The sequence below is a fragment of the Oryctolagus cuniculus genome, chromosome 11 (genome assembly GCF_051225735.1).
Source record: "Oryctolagus cuniculus isolate XC-2025 breed Fujian yellow rabbit chromosome 11, ASM5122573v1, whole genome shotgun sequence".
Taxonomy (NCBI): domain Eukaryota; kingdom Metazoa; phylum Chordata; class Mammalia; order Lagomorpha; family Leporidae; genus Oryctolagus; species Oryctolagus cuniculus.
The window spans coordinates 22,145,971-22,164,237 of NC_142877.1; the positions used below are offsets into that span (position 1 = coordinate 22,145,971).

Below are 18,267 nucleotides of genomic sequence, written 5' to 3' on the forward strand. Positions count from 1 at the left end.
AGCCCCGGAGCCCAGGGCCTCTGGCTGGGATGTGGTTCTGTATGGGATGGGACAGGTGCAGGTGGGGGCTGCCTCTGCAGGTACGGGTCCCACAGCACCACACCCAGTGGCCAGGGCTGTCCTGTCTCCCTGGAACGTTGTGTGGGTTAGGCCTCCTCCTTCCTGTCTGTCACTGCGTCTAGCACAAGGCTGGGTGCTGTGGATGGTCTCAGCTGGGGCAGGGAGGCCAGAGCCCTGCTCTGATTCCGTCGATGACCTTGGCCTTCTCCCGGTCTTCTCCAGGCCTGTTTGGAGGGAGTTGGGAGTTTGATGGCCGGGCGATTCCCCAAGTCTCTCGAGGCTTTTGGGTGATGGGTTTTGACTGAGGTCATACTGGGCTTGCTGTGCTAGAATAAAAAGGCTCAAGGGGCAGGAAGACAAAGTGTAAAGAACACAGTTTTCAAGATCAGATCTAGGGGCCGGTGCCATGGCACAGTCTGCAGAGCCGGCATCCCCTAACGGTGTCAGTTTGAGTCTGGGCTGCTCTACTTCTGATCCTGTCCTCTGCTAATGCACCTAGGAAAGCAACAGAGGATAGCCCAAAGCCTTGGGCCCCAGCCACCCCAGGGAGACCCGGAAGAACTCCTGGCTCCTGGCCCAGCCCTGGCCGTTGAGGCCATCTGGGGAGTGAACCAGCAGATGGAAGACCTCTCTCTGTCTCTCTTCTCTCAACTCCAACTTTCAAATAAACAAATAAATCTTTTTTAAAAAATGAGATCTAGACATGACTTCCACCTCTGTCACTTTAGTTATGGCGATGTGACTTCGAGTGACTCACTTCATCCTGCTGAGCCTCAGTTTCCCCAAGTGTACAACAGGGAAACTAACGGCTCTGCTCCTGGGTTTGGGAGAACTAAACATAAAACCACAGTGCCCTCAGCGCACTGCTCAGCACACAGCAGAGCGTTAACCAACCTTTATCTCCTTCTTTCTTTCCTGCTGACAAAACCTGGGGGCCTGGCCGGGTAGGAAGAGGGAGCCCCCGCCCCGGGCACACACCTGTTCTGCAGGCCGAGCGTCCTGCTGGGGCGCAGGCTTCTCATTGGAGTTGGCCTCTGGGTGGCCGTGGCCGGCGGGGGGCACGGGGGTGGTCGCAGCGGCGGCCTCGGGCTGCTGCGGGGCCTCCTCTTGAGCCTTCTTCACCTCAGAATCGGGGCCTGTCTCTGTTGTCATGGTGACCAGCACGCCTGCGTTGGCATGAAAGAGAGCATGTGACAGGGACACGATGGTGTGGCAGAGCGAGGGGGCAGGAAGCGCACGCGGAGAGAGACAGATGGAGGCAGATGGACGAAGAGCCGTGGACGGCAGGATGGGGTGAGGGGAGTTGTGAGACGTGAGGGTTAGCGGTTGCAGCCGAGGTCGCAGCCCCTTCCCACTGATGTCTAGTACCCCAGAGACCCTGGTCTCTCAGGCCAGACCTGCAATCGGGGCCCTCCCTAGGAACCATGAGGGTCTCTCCAGGGAGCGCCCACGGCTGGGAGCGCAGGGCAGTCAGCCCCTCCTCCAGCACAGCACCTGGCCCATGTCAGCCCTCAAGCAACACCCGACACACGGAACCCAAGCGGCCTTGGCCCAGGCCCTCTGCCCAAGAGCCTGCCCACGCCTCCTCATGCCTCAGGCCTCAGTCCTTCCCGGCCCTCGACCCCCGAACCCCGACTTCACAGCCGTGACATCAGGACAGCTCCAAAGGGACGGGCAGGCCCAGCCCTGGTCCTGGGTCTGCCGCAAATGGGGCGGTCACTGCACCTCACCGGGACTCGTCCAAACGGTGAGGGACTTAGCGGAATTATCTCTGGTACAAATCGAGCTTAGCATTTCCCCTTGGAGCAGTAATGAGATTTCCGAGAGAATCAAGGAGTTGTTGCCCAGCTATTCTATTGGAACAAGCACATTCAGGCAGAGGCAGGCAGAGACGGAGAGGGAGAAGGGCAGGTCTTGTTTTGTATTTTATTTAAAAAACGTAACAGTAACCTCCACAACAGATATTTGTCACTTCTCCATATTGAGTAAAAGATCTGAAAGGATCTCGTCAAACTGCGGAGAGAGTAAAGGAAGGTGAGAGAGATCCATGGGAAGGGGGTGGGATTAGAGGAAGGGCTGACATGCTTTGGAATCACCTATGCCTTTCTAAACACACACACACACACACACACACACACACACACCCATCATCTCTGGGGGGAGGGGTAGCTAAAGCCAGGGGTACAGAGAAAGGGGCAGGAACTCAAGCCTGAGTCTACAAATCCACCACATTATGTGAGAAAGATCCAGATCCCACCTGGCGGCCTGTCCCTGCCTCTCGTACGCCTCCCAGTCCACAGACGGTCACCGGATCTACCCTGGACCATGTACGTGTCCCACATTCCCTGTCCCACGCCCTCCTTTCTTCAGTGAGCTCCATGTATTCTAGAAGGCCCCCAGCCAGCCAAAGCAACCAGTGCTGCACGGAAATCGGGGACCCTGGGGGCCCCACTCAGACACGGAGAAGCCCAGACCAGCACCCTGGAGCCCTGTGGGGGCTTTGGGAGCTGGAATACGTAGTCCAGGGACAGGGCTTGCTGCTGCTTTGTAGCGAGGTGCGGAGGGGAAGGGAAGGCCTCCCCACATCGCCTCACACCAGGAAGGCTGAGCACCCTGCTCATCACCCACAGCTCTGTGGGCACAACTTACAGCTGCAGGTACATACAAGCTCTCTGTTGCTTGCGACACGGCCAGTGGCACCACTGGGCCGGGACCCATGGCAGAGCTCACAGCCCAGGGCAGCCTGAGCCCCGTCCGTCTGGCGTGGGACCTTCCCCATGCCCGCACGTGAGCAGGTAGCCATTAGTTAGGTAAGGCCTCCGGGCAAGAACCCTTAAATAAACACCCGCTTTGTCGCTAAAAAAAAATCCACAGATTAACCTGGGTATTTTCCGCTGTGAGCAGAAGCCGCAATGACCCTCAGGGGCACCGGCGGCCGGAGGCACTCCCCGCCTGGTTTCAGCCCAGACTCTCTGGCCTAGTTCTGCACCCGGTGGGCGTGGCCCTGACCAGACAGCCCAGGACCCCAACAGAGCCTGCTGGCCGTGAATGCCAGAGATTAGAAGAGCAGAGGTCTTAGAGAGAACTTGATCGACTCCTCTTCCTTCGCAGAGACTCAGAGAGCAGAGACTTGAGTGACAGTCGTGTCCTCAGTCAGGTTTCCCTCTCCCCGCCTCTGGTGCCCCAGGTCCTGACTTGAGGTCCATTTTCTCTCCCCTGCACTTCACTGCCTCTAGCAAACCCTAACAGAACCCCCTTGAGAAAGCAAGCGCAGGCCCAGGCTGAAGCCCAGGCGGGGGCAGGAGCTGCTGATTCCCTGGTTAGATAGATAATGGTCCCTCCACGAAGAGAGGGAAAGAGAAGATTATGGATGGAAAATATTCGTGACAAAGCGTGCTACGCACTGGTGTGTGCAGACCGACCCTGTCTGCATTCTACATCCCCCTCCTCTGAGCACTGACTTCACAATGGTGTGGAAACACCCCCTTACAGCCCTGCTGGCTTTCACTTCCAGTACCATGCTCAACAGAGACGCGAGATTCTCAGCACCTGACTAGGACGGGCTTTGTGTGCGTGACCTCCCCACCTCCCCACTCCCAGTGTCCTGGGCATCTGAAGGCGCCCACGCCGAGCTGTGATGCTGCAGAGCTGAGGGCTGTGACGTGCACTGCTGACCCATATTTCTAACTGACCAGGATGTAACCCCAGTCTTTATCTTTTTTTTTTAAGAAGATTTATCTATTTAAAGGCAGAGTTTATAGAGACAGCAAGGGAGACACACACACACACACACACACACACACACACACACAGATCTTCCACCTACTGGTTCACTCCCCAAATGGCTGCAAGAGCCAGGGCTGGGCCAGGTTGAAACCAGAAACCTGGAACTCCATCAGGGTCTCCCACAGGGACCCCACAGGGGACCAAGTACTTTGCCATCTTCTGCTGCCTTCCCAGGTGCATTAGCAGGGAGCTGGATCAGACACAGAGCAGCTGGGACTTGAACTGGTGCTCATATGGGATGCTGGTTTCGCAGGTGGCAGCTTAACCTGCTGTGCTACAACACCAGATCTGTACAGAAAACTCATAAAGTATTAACTGTGGCTATTTCTGTATGGCTCCAAAACAGATTATTTTTTTTTCTAACTACAGTTTTTGATTTTTCTGCAATACTTGGAGATGCCTTGATTGTCCTCTTAATTAGAGGATAAAAAATAGTTTTTTCTGATATACATAGCTTGGCACGGCAGCATAAATAAAGAAATGAAATCTGTTTAAAATTTTTAAGATTTAATTATTTGAGAGTCACAGTTACAGAGAGAGAGAGGGAGAGACACAGAGAGATCTTCCATCCACTGCTTCACTACCCAGATGGCTACAACTGGAGCAGGCTGAAGCCAGGAGCCAGAGCTTCATCTGAGTCTCCCACGTGGGTGGCAGGAGCCCAGGTCCTTGGGCCATCTTCTGTTGCTTTCCCCAGGCCATTAGCAGGGAGCTGAACTGCAAGTGGAGCAGCCAGGACTTAAACCATTGCCCATAAGGGATGCCAGTGCTGCAGGCAGAAACTTTATCTGCTATACCAGCCACAATGCTGGCCCCTCTGTTTGAACTTTTACAAGGGTTATGAATTAAAAAGAAAAATAGGGGAGACAGCATTGTGGTGCAGGAGGTTAAGCCTCTGCTTGCAATGCTGGCATCAAATATTGGAGTGCTGGTTCAAGTCTGGCTGCTTTGCTGATTCAGCTCCCTGCTCAAATGCCCCAGGGAAGGTAGTGGAAGGTGGCAAAATATGGGCCTCTGCACCCACGTGGGAGACCTGGATGGAGTTCCTGGCTCCTAACTCCAGCCTGGCCCAGCCCCTGCCATGGCAACCATTTGGTAAGTGAACCAGCTAATGGAAGAGCTCTCTCTTTCTCTTCTTCTTTCTCTCCCTCACTCTCAATCTGTCACTCTACTCTTAAAATAAACAAATAAGAAGTCTTTAAAAGAAGAAAAAGAAAAATGGAGGCTGGCATCAGGGCACAGTCAGTTTATTTTCCCCTCGTGACACCAGCATCTCATATCAGAGCACCAGTTCAAGTCCTGGCTGCTCTGCTTCTTACCCAGCTTCCTGCTAATACACTTGGGAAGGCAGTAGAAGATGACCCAAGTGCTTGGGCCCCTGCCACCTATGTGGGAGGCCAGGGATATAATTCCTGGCTCCTGTCTTCAGCTTGGCCCAGTCCTGACTATGCAACTACTTAGAGAGTGAACCAGTAGATAGAAAATCTGTGTGTGTATGTATGCATGTGTGTGTGTGTCTTCCTCTCTCATTCTCTCCATCACTTTGTCTTTAAAATAAATAAATCTTTTTTTAACAAGAAAAATACTATTTTTTTAAAACCCAGGATGAGGGGCCTGTGGTACAGCAGGTTAAGCCTCCATCTGCAATGCAGGCATCCCACATGAGCACAAGTTTGAGTCCTGGCTGCTCCACTTCCAGTCCAGCTCCCTGCTAATGTGCCCAGGAAAGCAGGGGAAGATGGCCCAAGTGCTTGGGCCCCTGCACTCATGTGGGAGACCTGGAAGAATTTCAAGGCCCCTGGCTTTGGCCTGGCTTAGCCCTGGCCATTGTGGTCATTTGGGGAGTGAACCAGCAGGTGGAAGACCTCTCTCTCTCTCTCTCTCTCTCTCTCTCTCTCTGACTCTCCTCCCCTCTCTATATCTTTGCCTTTCAAATGAATTTTAAAAATAAATAAATCTTATTTAAAAAATCCAGAATGAATCTTTATTTCACAAGTCCAAGGTTAACAACACAGTTCTCTCACAAGGCCACAGAAAGGGAGCCAGGAACCCAGCCTTGGCTCTGACACAGCCTGCCATGTATGCACGGTTCTGCCAAGGCCCAGGTTGGCACAGATGATGGCACCTGCAGGTTGTCAGCTGGGCCAGGCACCACAAGGGATCCAGAGGGAAGAGGAGAGGAGGGTGTTCACTCAGGAGACGCGACCCCCGGGACATGATGGAGATGGAGATGAAAATGGGCAGGGCCTGGGGACCCGGGGAGCAGGAAGGCGGCCTGCTCTTCCCTGGGCAGGGCAGGGGTAGAGGTGGACTTAGGACTCAGACAGGAGGAGGAGGGAGAGCATTCAGGCCAAGCCACCAGATGGGAACCAGGGGCTGTGCAGAGGCCAGAGAAAAGACCCCAACCTGTGGACACCTTGGAAGGAGAAGCCTAGAAGGGGAGCTCCAAGGTGGAGCTGGGGAGGAGTGGAGGGGTTGAGGTGGTGCAGGCAGAGCAGCGTGTGTGTGAAGGGTCATCCTGCCGGACAAGGACAGAACTCCCCAATGATCGCGCTACAAGCCAGGGCTGGGACCACAGACTTCAGAGCCATTCATGGACTCCCTCGCAGGGCAGCAGGAGGGGCCCTGCTGCTCAGGGGTTAACAGCACAGCCCTCGGAGTCAGGCAGACCTGGGCCCAAAGCCCAGCGCCAGCACCCACTCTGTGACCCCAGGCCAGTGTCTTCACTGCTCTGAGCCGCCGCTGCCTCTTTTAGGAAACAGAGACATTCTTCTCTCCCTCCCTACCTCCCTTACATCCCTCTGGGGATGGTGATGCAGATTCAGGAAAATAAGAGAGCGCACTCAGTATGGGATGCGCCAATAAAACAGCCGCGAGAGGGAGGGTGTGCAGGGAGAAGCAGTCATGGGAGGCCACAGTGAGCAGTGGCCGGGCACAGGCGTTCAGAGGCGCCTGCCCAGGGCGGTGCGGAAGGCTGTTCCACGAGACGGAGGCCAGCAGGACCAGACTGATGACACCAACATATGCAAGGCCGGATGCGTGGATTAGAAAGGGAAAGGTCAGCCAGAAAAGCAAATGCTGACAGCGCCAGCCCTGTCTGGGGCGAGGGGCCCCGGGAGGCCAGGGTGTCCAGCCGGCCTGGCCGGGGCTGGCCCCGCAGCCCATTCGCACCTGCTGCTCTGCACTGCCACAGCCACTGCCTGGCTCCCCGGCCCCCATTACAGGGGCCCAGAGCAGCCTTCTGTGCTCACACCGTGGCTCCCCTCTGGGTGGTCTGCAGGCAGAGGGTGCCTGGCCCAGCTGAGGCATATCCACGTGCCTTAAGCATCGGGCTTATACATCAAGGCCTCCCACCATGGTTAGCGTGAGTCAGCATCTTTGAGTCCAGTATCTCAGGTTTGTTCTCTTTCTCTAGTCCCACGGCCACTGCCCGGGTCCAAGCCACTCTCCCCTTTGCCAGGGTGGCTGTCCTACTCTGCTCCACAGCCTCCCTGTCACCACTCAGGCCATCCCAGCGTTTCCTCTCTGCAGACCAGTCACAAGGACCTTTTCAAACCTCCCATCGGATGCCCTATTCAAAACCTGCAGTGGTTCCCATCAGAATAAAATGCAATCTCGTCATCAGCACTACATAGCACACTGGCTCTGGCCTCGGCCCAGCATCCCAGTGCAGGCTCCCACCACAGCTGGAACCCGGGGGCCTCACCAGGCCGCCATCACTGTGGGCTTTCTGTCTCTTCTTCCGCTGAACCCAGCCTGCCCCTGCACTGGGGCTCTGTCCTTGTCCCCTCTGCATGCACAGTTGAGCTCGTGTCCCACCTGTTGGCGTGACAGCTCTCACCTTCAGGTAGCAAATCTTCTGGCCTCTGAACCACCCCATCTAAGATGGGCCCCTCCCCTGTTTTTGTTGCAGTATTCGGGACCATTTCTTTGTTTTTATCTTTGTTTCCTTTTGCTGATTTAACCACTTTCAGGTGTAACAAACTGGGGGTATTAATTATGTTCACAAAGCTGTGCAACAATTGCCATTGTCTGTTCCCAAAAACTTTCATCACCCCAAATAGAAACTTTGTGTCCATTAAGCAAACATGCTGAGTTTGTTGGCATGGTAATTACCACAAACTGCCTTTCTATTTACTAGTTGACTTTTGTTTCCACTTGGCTCTATTCCTCTCCTGGAATATAAAGTCCTTCAAGGCAAAGAGTTTGTCTCATTCACCAGTAGCCCTGGGCTCAGGGCAGTTCTTGATGAATACAAGAACAGGGATCATATTTAGGGAGCTTGCTGTCTGCCACACACTGAATTGGAGAAGTTAAGCAAGCTGCCCAAGAGCACACAGCTAATAAGTGACAGTGCGAGAATTCACTCAGCGGGTCTGGCATCAGACAGACAGTGGATGGACAAATGCACACTGGGTGATGGGTGGCTGGAACACAATGAGACAGTTTCTAACTGCACAGCTGAGGACCAGAGGCTGAGGCTGCCTTGGCCTCAGAAGCCCTCCAGCCTCTCCTTATGGCTTAGCTGACCACAAGCACCTGACTTCTCCATGCAAATTCCTAATGTGATCTTCCTTTACTGCTGAAGATACACAGGCTCCCAGAGGCAAACCGCTCTGCACAAGGTCATGAGGCTGTGCCAAGTCTCTGACTCTGGAGTTCTGCCCGCTACAGGGTGGCTCAGCAGCTTGAGCAGAGGCAACCAGTTCTGATCTCTACCCAGGTGTGGCTGGCCAAGGACAACTTCCCAGGATTGAAGAGCAAATGCACTGGGAAGAGCTGGAGTCAGAATCAGGAGCAGGGACGGGCATTGTGGCGCAGTGGGTTAGAGGCCTGGTCTGAAGCGCCAGCATCCTATATGGGCACCGGTTCGAGTCCCAGCTGCTCCTCTTCCAATCCGGCTCTCTGCTGTGGCCTAGGAAAGCAGTGAAAGATGGCCCAAATGCTTGGGCCCCTGTACCTGCATGGGAGACCCAGAGGAGGCTCCTGGCTCCTGGCTCCGGATCGGCGCAGCTCCAGCCATTGCAGCCATCTGAGGAGTGAACCAGTGGATAGAAGACCTCTCTCTCTGTCTCTACCTCTCTGAAACTCTGTCTTTCAAATAAATAAAATAAATCTTATTTTAAAAAAAAGAATTAGGACCACTGCCCTTGTTTCAATGCTGCCTCTTCTTATTGGATGGGCTTTGGGCAAGTCAACTCCTCTTTCTGGGTATCAGCTTCCTCATTCATCACACAGAGATGGGAGCCCCCGTCCTCCACATCCGAGCAATGCCATGGCAGTAAGGGATGTTACGGGGAAGAAAAGGACTCTGAAATCCCAAAGTGCAAGTATCACTAGCTACAGAGCGCAGTGCATTACAGATGTCTATGACGTACACCCAAGAGCCGTGTCTAGGCACAGCAGCAGAGCAACAGGGGGCTGCCCACAGCCACGTGTGCCCAGGGTTGAGAACAATCACGCCCTGGTCAGCAAGACTGCTCCTTCTAAATCTTGGACATCGAGGACACCCAAGATTTGTGCCCAGGTTTTTCTGGGAATTCTGAGTCTGGTGAGAGAAGAGATCATAGCAGGAAGGAGAGGAGAGAGAAGGGGAGAGGGAAGTGAAAGGGAGGGGGGCGGAGAGACAGAGGAAGAGCAAGAACAGTGCCGGGAAAAAAAAAAAAAAAAAAAAAAAAAAAAAAAAACCTCGATTGAGTGATGTTTTCAATAATCACATTTACCAAAGACAGTGCTTCTGTCTTCCTGGGAGGTCAGGGGACACACTTCCCCCACCCATGGGGGTCGTGAGTGTCCATCTGCACCCGACTCCTGTGTTGCTGAAGTGAGAGGCTGACCCCATGAACTGGCCCTGGGCTCTCTTGCCTGCTGGCTTCTCGCTGGGTTTGGCCAACAGAAGGCAGCGGCAGGTCAAGAGTGGAAGGAGAGAGACTGAGCCTCTCTTCCCGAATCTCCCCGCTCGGGGCCTTACGGAGGCCGAGCCTCTGTGCTACAGCTCCTTGCCCGGTCTCGGCCATCATGCAACACAGGGAATGCCCCTGCCATCGCTTCGTCCAGGCCGAGGAGTGCTAACGGCCTCTGTGATCATCAGTTTGTGGGCGCCTCAATACCCCTGTGGGCTCTCTTAACCCTGCCCAGGCCTTTATTAACAGCCCAGTTGAAACATCTGAGTATAATTCTGTTTTCTGCCAGAATCTGACTGGCACACCACCTGCCACTTGGAGTGTTTAGGGAGCAGGGTGAGGGGAGCTCAGGGAGGCACAGCATAGTCTGGGTCATTAAGGAAGACCAAAGGGAGGACAAGAACACTGAGGGCAAGTCCTGTTACCTCCCCGTGCCTCAGTTTCTTCATCTGTAAAGTCACACGGAAAACCCTGCCTATCTCACAGGTTCACTGGGAAAACAGAGTGAGAGCAACCCCACAGAGCACCTAACACCTGCCAAAACCCTTAGCACTCCAAGAATATTATTTTCATATTGATTACAGAGTTCAAAGGCTAAAAAAGAAAATACAGACCCTCTTTTCCAGTCTTTTTCTAGATTTTCCAATATTTATGCTATGAACATGTATCATTTTTGGAGTCAGAAAAGAAAAAGGAAGAATTAAAAGACAAAAAATGGTGGCAAGCTTTGTGGTGTAGGAGGTTAAACTACTACCTGTGATACCGGCACCCGATAGGGGCCCGGGTTCACGTCCCAGCTGCTCCATTTCTGATCCAGCTCCCTGCTAATGGCCTGGGAAAAGCAGTGGAAGATGGCCCAAGGTTTGAGCTCTTGCTACCCACATAGGAGACTCAGAAGAAGTTCCAGAATCCTGGCTTTGGCTTGGCCCAGCCTGGCCATTGTAGCCATTTGGGGAGTGAATAAGCAATAGCTCTCTCTCTCTCTCTCTAACTCTACCTTTCAAATCAATAAATCTTAAAAAAAAAAAAAAAGGCAAAAAATGGAGAGTGCTGCGGGGTCAGCCTCTGGATGGATGGGAATGGAATGGCTGGAGCTTGCAGGCACAGAGAGGCACCTCTGAGGTCTGTGTCCCCTCCAGCCAGGCCCAAAGGATCTAAAGGGGAGCTGAGCCTGACGTCAACCTTCCTGGTGCTCAGGTGTCTACGTGCCAGTGAGGAGATGGCAAGGTGTCAGAGGCCTGCGGTAGCCACGGGCACCGCATTAAATAAAACCAAGCAAGTGAAGAGGCCGCCGCCCGCCAGCACTGGCTCCCCGCCCAGAGGTTTCACATGCCTCTGTGGAGCACCGGCCGCTGTGCAGTTGTGGCAGGGGCCATGTGACAGCCCAGAGCTGCAAAGTAACACTGGCAAAAAGGAGAAGTCGTCCACCTTGGTCCGTGCTGGTGACTGCGCAGGGCACACACAGCCTCCCCCTGTAGGGCATCGGCACCTTGTTGCAGGGCTAGGCACCTTGTTGGCTCCCTTCTGTGCTGTGTCTCATGTGAGCTATCTCAGGGCCTCCCCAGGATGGCTTTCACTGGCCAAGGTCACTCAGTTTGTCACATTGAGTCGGCCAGAATCCCGAATTGCTGGTTCAGAGTCCAGTGCTCTTCCCACTCAAGCCTGCTACATCCTACGACCTCCAACTTGCAGTAAACCATGTAACCAAAGCTACAGTTGCTCTGGAGGTAGAAATAATAACGGCAGTATCAATCCCTCCCACGTGCAGGGTGCTTTACAATTTAAAGGATCCTTTCATAATCATCATTTTGCCTGCACCTTGCCAATCAGCTGTTGTTGACAGGGAGCAGGGCACCGCAGCTATGAACATGGGTTTTGCAGCCAGAGCTGGAATCCTGGCTCCACAGGTTTGGCGACATTGGGCTGGTGGGTTAACCTCTCTGACAGCCACGCTGAGCAGGTAAAATGAGATTAATACCCTCTACACCCTAAAGGCTTTTAGTGAGAATCAGATGAGATAAATGGACCTAAAGCTCTGGCACAGGATTTGACAAATAGACAATCAGTGGGTGGCCATGATGGCTCTGATCAGCGAGACATCCCTGCCACACAGATGGTGAGGCCCAGGTCCAGACCAGGTAGGGAACCTGTCTAAGGACACTCAGGGGAAAGCAGCGTTCCCTGGTTCTAGAAGAGTTTGAAAAATTCGCAGGTGAATCCACACAGGGTAGAGTGAAATAAAGGGTCCTCCGGTGACATCCCCACCCTTTGAGAGTGGCAGGGACAGGGCCTCCTCTAAGCTCAAGCCCTCAGCTCCTCGTCCCCTCAAGCCCCCCTGGGAGGGCGGGAGAAGAGGGGACAGGACAGAAGTGCAGGAGGCCTTCACCAGCAACTGTCATACGATTTCTGAGTTTCTGACTCTCGCGTGGTTCTCGTTAACTGGTTAAACACTCCTGGAGTCCATTGTCAGCCTTATTTAGAATAGAGTAACACTGGAAACCATTTTAAATTTCCAATAACAGGGGACTGGCCAATTAGCTAGGGTTTCTCCATTAAAACATTAATTACAAAAGTATTAGGTACTGGCCAGCGCCGCGGCTCAATAGGCTAATCCTCCACCTTGCGGCACCGGCACACCGGGTTCTAGTCCCGGTCGGGGCGCCGGATTCTGTCCCGGTTGCCCCTCTTCCAGGCCAGCTCTCTGCTATGGCCCAGGAGTGCAGTGGAGGATGGCCCAAGTGCTTGGGCCCTGCACCCCATGGGAGACCAGGAGAAGCACCTGGCTCCTGCCATCGGATCAGCACGGCGGCCATTGGAGGGTGAACCAACGGCAAAGGAAGACCTTTCTCCCTGTCTCTCTCTCTCACTGTCCACTCTGCCTGTCAAAAAAAAAAGTATTAGGTACCCATTGTGAAAACTTTTCACTGAGGTTTTCTACATACTGGCATGAAGCAACAATGCACAGTTGCATGGGAAATACAAGCTGTAAAACAATGATACAGCTTATGATCCCATTCTGATTTGTATGTTTATGGAGGTATAGAAATTATCCTGGGGATGGTATTGTGGCATAGCAGGTAAAGCTGCCACCTGCGCCATCCGCATCCCATGTGGGCGACAGTTTGAGCCTTGGCTGCTCCACTTCTGCCCCAGCTCCCTGGGAAAGCAGCAGAAGATGGCCCAAGTGCTTGGATGAAGTTCCAGGCTTCTGGCTTAGGCCTGGCCCAGCCCTGGCCACTGCGGCTGTCTGGCAATTGAGCCAGTGGATGGAAGATCTCTCTCTCTCTCTCTCTCTCTCTCTCTCACATACACACACACTTTCCCTGTATAATGCTGACTTTCAAATAAACAAATCTTTAAAAGAAAAGAAACATTTATTAAAAATCCTATAAGGAGACACACGGCACGGTTACTGGCTACTCCTGGAAAACAGGGTTTTGGTGGAGGAGCTAAGGGTAGAACACACCTCTGAAATATTAGGATTTAAGCATTTCTTTTGTGATTAAAACCAAAGGTAAAAATGAATGTAACATCGGGGGTAGGCATTTGGCACAGGGGTTAAGGCGCAATTTGGGATGCCCACATCTCATATTGACCAGCTTGGTTTTCAGTCCCAATTCAGCTTCCAACTCCAGCTTCCTAGTGATGTGCACCCTGGGGGGCAGCTGACGAGGCTCAAGTGTTGGGTCCCTGCCATCCTTGTGAGACTTGGATTAGGCTCCCAGTTCCTGGCTTTGGCCTGCACCCCACCCCCCACCCCCGCCAGCTAATGCAGTTATCTGGGGAATGAACCAGAAAGAAGATCTCTGTCTCTCTGCCTCCTAAATATATATTAAAAAAAAAATAAATTTGCAAAGATTTTAAATAAATATAACATCAAAGAAAGATTTGTTTGGGTCAGTGTTCTTCACTTCCTGTAACTCCATTCCTGCCTATTTCCTTCCAATCTGTGTTTGTGGTTGGGCCTAACATTGTACACCAACTGCCATCTGGAAGCTCACGACTTTGTGGGCTCCCCACTCCCCTGTGCACACACACATTTAACATCGGTTGTCCTAGAAATACTTCCGCATAATGGCACCATCACCACCATCACCACCATCACCATCACAGTCATACGCCTGGGTGCTCTACGACAGTTACTTCGCACACTTTAACTCCCTGAGTCTTGATGACCACCCTAGAATTAGGTCCTTGACGATCCACATGACAGATGGGGAAATCGGGGCTTGAAAAGATGAACGAATTTGCCAAGGCCTCCCAGCTGGTAAAACCAGAAACAAGATGAGGTGCTGCCCCGTGAGAGTCCCAGGTCCTTCCTGGGGATCCGTCCACCCCACCCCCAACCCCTCACAGTGGCCAGGGCTGGGCCAGGCCTAAGCCAGAAGCCTGGAACTTCATCCAAGCACTAGGGCCACCTTCTGCTGCTTTCCCAGGACAAAGGGACGAGGAGGTGGCAAGACCTTGCAGGACCTTGAACAAGTCACTTCCCCTCTGCTTCGCTCACCCAATCATTCTTGCCTTCGGTGAGCGTGTGCGAATCACGGAGCCACACGCTGCCCATGGAACAGTGACTGCAATACGCGTGCTGCCCCGGGAGAGCAGCGCTCACTTCTCTTCCTGCACAAGAAGGCTCTGAGCCCCACCCGCTGTGTCACGGGGCCATCCTGAACACGAAGGGAATAAAGCGTGGGCAAAAGCTCTGCCAATGCGAGGCTCCCCCCGCGCGAGAGGCGAGAAGCGTTTCCGTGGCTCCTCACCACTGAGTATTATTTTATCCAGTGGATGTTCCAAAATGTTTCCAATCATCTTCCTATTGTCGGACACTTAGTCCCAATTTGCTGCTATTATACAGGAAGCGCGATGGGGATTTATCCAAAGGGGGGAAATGCCAGATGCACAGACGATGCCGCTCAACCTTGTGAACGACTGCAGGGAGACTTCCCAGGCATCGCGCGGATCCTTCCCCGCCCCAGCTCCTCCTCCCCTGCCTGCGAGACCCCCTCCTGCAAGGTCACAGCCCACCCCTCCCTGTGGGTCACACAATGGCCAGACATCTTCCCCAAGACTCCCTGGGGGACTCAGCTCCAGCAAAGGCTCCCAGGGCCTCCAGGCTCCTGTAGAGTGGAAACACCTTAGCCTGACAGTGATGAGAGACGGGAGGGAGAGAGGAGGCATAGTCACTGAGCTCCTGCTGGTGCCAGCACTGCCATAGGTGCTTTATGTAACAACCACACGGCAGCCACTACAAGACAGGGAGGGTCACCTGCAGCTTACAGACGAGGAAACTGAGACTGGAGCCAGCTAGCGATGGGCCCACGGCCAGGGCACGCGTGCTCGGCAGTGCGAGCTCTAGGGCCTAGATTCCAGGCCTAAACACCAACGGACCTTCTGAGTCACCTTCTGGCTCACTTCCCTGGCCTTTGCTACCTGTCCCAGGCACACCAGACCACCTGCTCAGCTTCAAAGGCACCCCCATTTCCTTCTCCTCTGACCTGGGGAAGGTGCCCTTCCCGCCACAACCACCCAGATCCTACCTACTTGGCCCTAAGTGCCCTCTTCCAAGGCCTCCTTATTCTTTTAAGACTTCCCTGACCACCCAAATTGGAATCCACGCTCAGCAGGTACGGGAGCACTGTCTTCCCCTGCGTCGTGTCATGGCCCTGGCTCTCCTGGCCAGGCTGCGGAAGAACGATGCATCTGATCGAGTGACTGGTTTCAAAACCTAACAAAACTCGGCCCAACCTCAGCCAAGCTGCAGGAACAAGCATCAGGAGCACGGCTCGGACCCACACTGCCTGGGTTTGAGTCCTGGCAATCTAGCCTTGTGACCTTGAGCAACCATCTTTCCCTCAGTAAGCCCCAGTCCCGTCAATCTGTAAAATGGGTAGAAGGGTAACAGCGTCATCCCTCAGCATCCATGGAGGATTGGGTTCAGGACCCCTGTGGACACCAAGATCCTCAGATGCCCAAGTCCTTTGTATGAAATGATGCAATGTTTGTACAGAAGCTACGCTCATCCCCCTGCAGACTTTACATCATCTCTAGATCACTAAGATAACGTCAGTGCCGTGTGAATAGCTGATATGCTGTTGTTGTTTCGGGGATAATGACAAGGAAAAGAGTCTACATGTTCAGCACGGATGCCATCCCTGCCCCCCACTGCAACTGGTTGGTTCCACAGACGCAGAACCCATAGACACAGAGGGTCGACCGGACTGACGGCACAGGGTTTTGTGAGGACAGTAGGAAGGCTGCGTGGAAACCCTTACAGCAGTGCCTGGCATCGAATACGTGCTCAATAAACGGTAGCTGTTACGACTCCTCTCCCCGAGCCTCCAGCCCACAAAGGAAGCTGGGCCGCCTATTCTCAAGCCCAACCCGTGGCCCAGGCGCAGGTCTCTGGTCACAGTCCCAGTTGGTGCCCTGTGGCATTCCCATCAGTGTTTTCTGGTCACGTGAGTTCAAATGTGGCAGGGGACAAATGACAGAAGCAGCCAATCTTGCCTGTTCACCAAGGGAGCAGAGCGTCTGGCTAGGATGCAGATGGCCAGAGCTGGCACCTCTTTGCCCCTACCACTGAGTATTACTGAGGCCACAGCCCACCCTTGCCTTGCCAGACCCCAACACACTGACCTCTGAACTTGCACAGTCCTGATATTCCAATCAATTGCCGAGCTCCACGCGACACCCACCTGGTGCCCCGGCTACAATGTCATGGTAGAGTGTCGGGCTCTGGACCCAGACAGCCCCACACTTTCCACTGTGTAACCCCAGGGAGGTTACACCACCTCTCTAAGCCTCTGTTTCTCACCCATGACAAGTAGCCAACAAAGCACCCGACACAGTTGCTGGGAGATGATACCAGGTACTTATCCTAGTGCACGGCATACAGTAAGGGCTCAATAAATGCTGTCACCCAGGTAACTGCCAGTATTGCTCCAGGTAGGGATCATCATCATCCCCTGGTAGTAGATGGGACAGAGAAGCCCAGAAAGGGGCCTGCGGTGTCCAGGCTGCAGCTACAAGAGGCATTTCCCACCCCAGCCTGTGCAGTCAGGCGATCCTCTCTGCCGCCCCCAAAGCTCAGGCCCAGAACTTCCCAGGCACCCACACTACACTCCCAAGAGGGTCCAGGGCTGCTGGCTGCCCTTTCTCTCGGCCGCACCTCTATCTTGTGGGGTAGGAGCTGGGTGGCCTCAGGCCCCAGGCCATAACTTCCAGCTCCAGGCAGAGTCCTGAGTATGGCACGGCCACAGCAGCAGGGAAGCAGGTGCCTGAGCTGCGAGAAGCCCCGACGGGGAAGAGGACGGGACATCGGTGCCGGCTCCCACTCAGCCGCCATGTGACCTTGGACGAGTCATTCTTCCTCTCCAGGCCTCCATCTATCTTTTAGTATTTACTGAGCAAGACCAAGCACTGTTCTCACCTAGGATTCAGAAGCCACAGGGTCCAGGAAGGGCTTGAAGAGGAATGCTGTCCCCCACACGGACGCCCTCCAGGACGCCTGTGGTGCCCAGGCTCCCAAGGGCTGTGCTCTGCACGGGTTGCTGGGCAGGCATGGCCTCAGGCTGGCCTGCATGCGCCAGCTCCGTGCCCGCGCTGGGCCACAGCGCTGAGAGGGGAGCCTGGCACGGGCTGCCTCCGCTGCAGGCTCCATCTGGAGGCACGGGAGGCACGCAGGCTCCCAGCCACTCCTGTTCTCCACACCCCAGCTCAGGACCAGCAGCCCCGCATCTCCCACAGGCTTCTGAGGGCATCAGCCCAGTCCCCAGCTCAACAGACTCTCAATGCTGTGGGAGGGGGCACGGCAGCTGGGCCCCGCAGAGCCCTGGAGGAGCCTTAAACCCGGTGCTCTTCCACTCCCACCTCTGGGTGCAGAGGAGGTGACATGTAGATCCCCGAGTGAAGGTGCAGCGTGCGGCAGAGCGCTCCCCGCCTCCAGTGCATCCTCAGAGCTCCGGGGGAAGCGAGGACCATGGCTGGCAGCTGAGGGAGACAGCAGCATGCCGGAGCTCCCTTCTGGTCCTTGTCCAGACCCTGAAGGTCCCCATGAGCCACCACGGCCCACAAAGCTTTGCCAGTCAGTGGCCTCAGCATCCAGTAAGCACCCGGGGGTGCTGCAGTCCCTTGGTCTTTCATGCCTGTCCCCCAGACCCTAGGCTCATGGCCCTTGGGCCTCCCTGAGGTGCCAGACACAACTGAGACACCCAAGTCCTCTCCCTCTCATCGCTGGGGACAGATCCTGGCCACAGGCACAGCGGCCCACATCCCCAGCTCCGGAAGACTGGGAGGGGAGGAGGGAAGGGGAACAACCCCAGGGTGGGGGTTGCTCCCCAGGGGTCAGGAGCTCCCCAGCATCCCGATCTGCCCGCAGGAGATGGTCCCACAGCCTGTCTGAGAGATCCCCAGGGCCGGGGCCGCCAAGAGACAGCAAGAGCAGGCAGCAGGCAGCAGAGCTCAGTCCCCAGCAGGCAGCGGCCCACCAGCCCCGGTAGCCCCTACCCTGGCGGGAGGT

General features: G+C 54.6%; 1 protein-coding gene across 29 annotated transcripts in view; it reads right to left on the reverse strand.

The window, feature by feature from the left end:
• Positions 1-18,267, reverse strand: part of EPB41L1 (erythrocyte membrane protein band 4.1 like 1) — a 127,101-nt gene that overhangs the window by 52,949 nt on the left and 55,885 nt on the right. For all 29 annotated transcript variants that reach the window (XM_089308036.1, XM_089308035.1, XM_089308034.1 and 26 more), the window contains one exon: positions 1,039-1,226. In XM_089308036.1, coding sequence (XP_089164162.1) covers positions 1,039-1,212 — 174 coding nt within the window. In that variant the 5' untranslated portion in view covers positions 1,213-1,226. The remainder of the gene's footprint in view (positions 1-1,038; positions 1,227-18,267) is intronic.